At 41.8% G+C, this 4,605-nt stretch overlaps 1 protein-coding gene across 1 annotated transcript; it reads left to right on the top strand.

Moving 5' to 3' along the window:
• The first annotated feature begins 439 nt into the window (after window positions 1-439).
• On the top strand, window positions 440-1,733 carry LOC140824282 (uncharacterized). Its single transcript, XM_073185883.1, has 2 exons — window positions 440-496; window positions 711-1,733. Exons 1-2 carry the CDS (start codon window positions 440-442, stop codon window positions 1,731-1,733), a joined length of 1,080 nt encoding a protein of 359 aa, XP_073041984.1.
• The last annotated feature ends 2,872 nt before the right edge of the window (window positions 1,734-4,605 follow it).

The following is a 4,605-nucleotide window of genomic DNA, read 5'->3' as shown; positions in this document are numbered from 1 at the left end:
CGTCTTTAGCTTTCTGTAAACATGTTTCCTTTCTTGTATTATAAATACATGTACAGGACATTACAATTGAATTGAATCAAATAAATCAATTTCTTTCCCAACAGCGGTTATCAGTTTAACATGGTATCAGAGCGGATTGTGATCTTCACCACCGCCGATTCCCTATCTCTAGTTCAAGCTCACAGCTGAATTTGTGCTCTATCGGTTGAGGTCGACGAGTATTTCTTCTTCTCCTTGTAAATTCGAGTGATTTTCTTTACTCCGAGCAGCTGTGTATATGGCGAACAACACGAATTCAATGATCCATTGTTCTTGCACCCGTCGGATGCTCCATGTATGACTATCGTTACTGAGCAATTAACAGGGGTAGAAAATTATAGCGTATGGAGCCACGCTATGCTGATAGCACTCCGAGCCAAAAATAAGATAGCGCTTATTGATGGTACGTGTAAACGTCCAGCTACACGGCATGTTACATTACATCAGTGGGAAAGATGTAATGCATTGATATTATCATGGATCATGAATTCGGTTTCAAAAGATATATTCGGAGGAATTGTATATTCCAGCGAGGCTTCTATGTTTGGTCGGATTTAAAAGATCAATTCGATAAAATAAATGGCTCCAGGATCTTTTCTCTTCACCGAGAGCTTGGAAGATTGACTCAATGAAATAACACAATCTCTGTGTATTTTTGTAAATTGAAACAGCTGTGGGATGAATATATTTCTTTGGTGACTTTACCATCATGTGAATGTGCTACAGCACGAAAGTACGTTGAGCATGATCAGCAACAACATTTATTGCAATTTTTGATGGGGCTTAATGATAGTTATATGCATGTTCGAAGCCAAATTTTGATGATGGTGCCTCTGCCAACAATTGGTCAGGCCTTTTCCTTGCTATCTCAAGAAGAACCTCATCGCTTGCTATCTTCAGTTGAGCACCCTGCTGCAGTTTTCTACTCAAGACAGGGGCGGGATGATGAGCGAAGGAGAGATGTGCTGACATGTGACCACTGTGGGTTGAATGGTCATGTTAAAGCCCACTGCTTCAAATTGGTAGGATATCCGCCAGGACACAGATTGTATAAACCACAGCAGGGGAAAGAAAATTTTAGGCGTCCTAATCGAGACATTGACAGGCCCAAACTTGGTGCTATGGCTCACAATGTGACTGGAAATGATAATGAATCACCACCACAAGCCACTGAAGGGGCTAAATCTAGTTTTACACCAGCTCAATATGCTGAAATACTGAAGTACCTAAGCAGTAGTACCATGCATTCTTCAAACACTAATGTTGTCAATAATCTTCCATCATCGAGCACCAATGTTGCTAATATGACTGGGCATGTCATTGAAGAAACTCAAGCAGATTGGATCACCGATACAGGGGCTAACGAGCATATGACTGGTAATTATTCCCTCTTACATGGTGCTAAGTCTTTGTGTGCTTCCCCTAGTTCCGTGAGGTTGCCAAATGGTGATTACCTCCTCGTTAGTGATAAAGGATCTGTAGCCATTTCAGAAAACATTCTTGTTCATGATGTGCTATTTGTTCCTAACTTTCGATACAACCTCCTCTCCGTTTCCAAGTTCACAAAATCATATAATTGTTGTGTTACATTTCATCCCAATTGTTGCACATTTCAGGAACGCACAAGTGGGAGGATAATTTGGACTGGTAAAGAGCGCCATGGACTTTATTACTTGTCTACAGCATTGTCCTAGCCTTCCTCCATCCACCATAATACACCACAATGTAACGCTTTCATTTCTTGTACTTCGGTGAGTAGTGACTTGTGGCATCAAAGACTAGGACATATGTCTTTGTCTAGAATGCATTTGTTACCCTTTTTGTCAAAGCAATTAGATTTGTCTCATTGTGGGATTTGTCCTAAGTCGAAACAAACATGATTGAGTTTTCCTAAAGCTAGTTTGTCTAAATCGTTTGGTTTGTTCGAATTAGTCCATATGGACATTTTGGGCCCTTTTAGAACACCAACCTATAATGGAGAAAAGTATTTTCTCGCAATTTTGGATGATTTTTCTCGAGGGACATGGATTTATCTTATGCGGTCTAAGATGGATATTCTTCGGCTTTTAAGCCAGTTTATTGCTATGGTTACCACACAATTTTCGTCCAAAATCAAAACAATTCGGACGGATAATGCTTCTGATTTCTTTAAGCATGAATGTAGTTCATTGTTTATGTCACTTGGGATTGTGCACCAAAGCTCATGCCCATATACTCCTCAATAAAATGGGGTAGTTGAAAGAAAACACCGCCATATACTTGACTTAGCCCGAGCTTTATTTTTCCAATCATCCATTCCTCTTCGTTTTGGGGAGATTGTGTTCTCACCGTGGTGTACCTTATAAATCGCACTCCCAGCCCCCTCATTACCAATAAAACTCCTTTTGAAGTCATTTCTGGCAAGCCTCCTTCCTATGATTTTTTAAGAGTGTTTGGTTGCTTGTGTTATGCGATGTCTCTACATGTCGATCACAAATTCTCACCTCGAGCTAAGGCCTGTGTCTTCTTAGGATATTTTGTCCATCAAAAAGGATATAAGATTATGGACCTTGACACCAAAAGATTTTTTGTTTCCAAAGATGTTGTGTTTCATGAATCTTGTTTTCCATTTGCCACAAACTTTCGGCCCAACACCATTTTCCCTGCGTCCAACCCGATTACTGATTACTCTCCACTGGAAGACCTCAACTTGTCAAATATTACCACCCCAGTTGATACATCTCCTCCTTCCTTGCGGAGATCGTCTCGGTTTACTAAGCCCCCAACTTGGACAAAGGATTTTTCTTGTCCCTCTTTGTCTCAAGTCCACACCACTTCATGTACGTACTTCATTTCCAACCATATCAGTTATTCTCAATTTTCTCCATCCTATCAAAGTTTTCTCACAGAGATTTCTTCTACCACCGAGCCACTTTCTTACCACGAGGCAATCTCATATCCTAGGTGGAAGCATGCAATGGAGTTAAAACTCACAGCTCTTGACTCTAACCATATATGGGATGTAGTTGATTTACCTCCTTATGCCAAGCCTATCAGATGTCAATGGGTGTATAAATTGAAATTCTTACCTAATGCAAAAGTTGACAAGTTTAAGCGCGTCTTGTTGCAAAGGGCTATACACAACAAGCCGGAGTTGACATCCATGACACATTCTCCCCTACAGCTAAGATCACCACCATCTATTGTTTGTTGAGTACAGCTGCCGTCCGTGATTGGAATTTGTTTCAAATGGGTGTTGCTAATGCTTTTCTTCAAGGGGATTTGGATGAAGAGATTTTTATGCACCTTCCCCTTGGCTATCATGTTAGAGGGAAGAATCGGGTTTGCCGCCTTCGCAAGTCACTATATGGGTTGAAACAGGCCTCCCGTCAATGGAGTCAAAAAATTTCTGTTGTAATGATTGAAGCAGGTTTTGCACAGTCGCACCATGATCACTCCTTATTCTTCCATCACTATGATCATGCTACCACTCTTTTAGTGGTCTATGTCGATGATATTATCATTACTGGTAGTAGCACAAATGCCATTACTGGTTTGAAGAAATTTTTACATTCTAAGCTTGAGCTTTGGGACCTTGGACCATTGAAATATTTCTTTGCATTGCAATATCATGCTCAACCATTGGGATGTTTTTGAATCAGCGTAAGTATGCCTTGGATCTCATTGCTGCAGCTGGCATTCTGGGAGCTAAACCATTAGATAGCCCTGCTGAACAACATCTGAAAATCACTTCTCATGAGTTTGATCTTTTGTTCCCTTCTCCATCACTCCCTGCCTCGGATGGCATTCTTGCTGATCCTGGCGCCTATAAGCGGTTAGTTGGGAGACTGATTTATCTAACCATTACCAGGCCCGACATTTGCTATGTTGTTCAACGATTGAGCCAATTTATGCATTCTCCCAAACGCTCTCATATGGACGCTGCTATCCGCATTGTTAAATATCTCAAAGGCTCTCCTGGTATGGGCATTCTTTTGTCCGCTAACAGTTCATTCCACTTGTCTGCCTATTTGTGACTCGGATTGGGCCTCTTGTCCCATGTCTCGTCGATCACTTACTGGTTTTTGCATTAAAATGGGTGATTCCCTGGTGTCATGGCGTACAAAGAAGCAAAGTGTCATTTCCAGATCCTCGGCTAAGGCGGAATATCGAGCCATGGCCACTACCTCCTGTGAGATCATTTGGATACAAGGCTTGCTCACTGATATGGGTGTGCAGCTCACTGGTCCTACTATATTATACTGTGATAACAATGCTGCTATGCACATTGCCTCCAATCCAATGTTCCATGAACGCAGCAAACATATTGACATCGATTGTCACCTCGTCGCGACAAGATCAAAGATGGGTGCTTTCAGACGGCATATGTAGCTTCTTCGCAGCAACTCGCGGATATCTTCCCCAAAGGCTTGAGTGCCGATCAACATCATTTTCTCTTATCCAAGCTTGGTGTCCACAACTTATTCCAAGCTTTAAGGGGTGGGGGGGGGGGGGGGGGTGTTAGTATATGGGCCGTAACATGGCCCATGTACTGAAGTTAGGATCCAGCCTAAGTTAGGGGTGTGC

This window comes from Primulina eburnea, chromosome 2 (assembly GCF_022965805.1).
Source record: "Primulina eburnea isolate SZY01 chromosome 2, ASM2296580v1, whole genome shotgun sequence".
NCBI lineage: Eukaryota > Viridiplantae > Streptophyta > Magnoliopsida > Lamiales > Gesneriaceae > Primulina > Primulina eburnea.
The sequence above is the reverse complement of the archived record's forward strand: the minus strand, read 5'-3'. Positions and strand labels throughout refer to the sequence as shown.

Bases quoted from the DNA above. Each gene is read 5' to 3' on its own strand.
- LOC140824282 (XM_073185883.1), top strand. From the start codon at position 440: ATGGTACGTGTAAACGTCCAGCTACACGGCATGTTACATTACATCAGT. The intron at 497-710 runs GTAATGCATTGA...AAATTGAAACAG, and splicing joins ATTACATCAGTGGGAAAGAT to CTGTGGGATGAATATATTTC.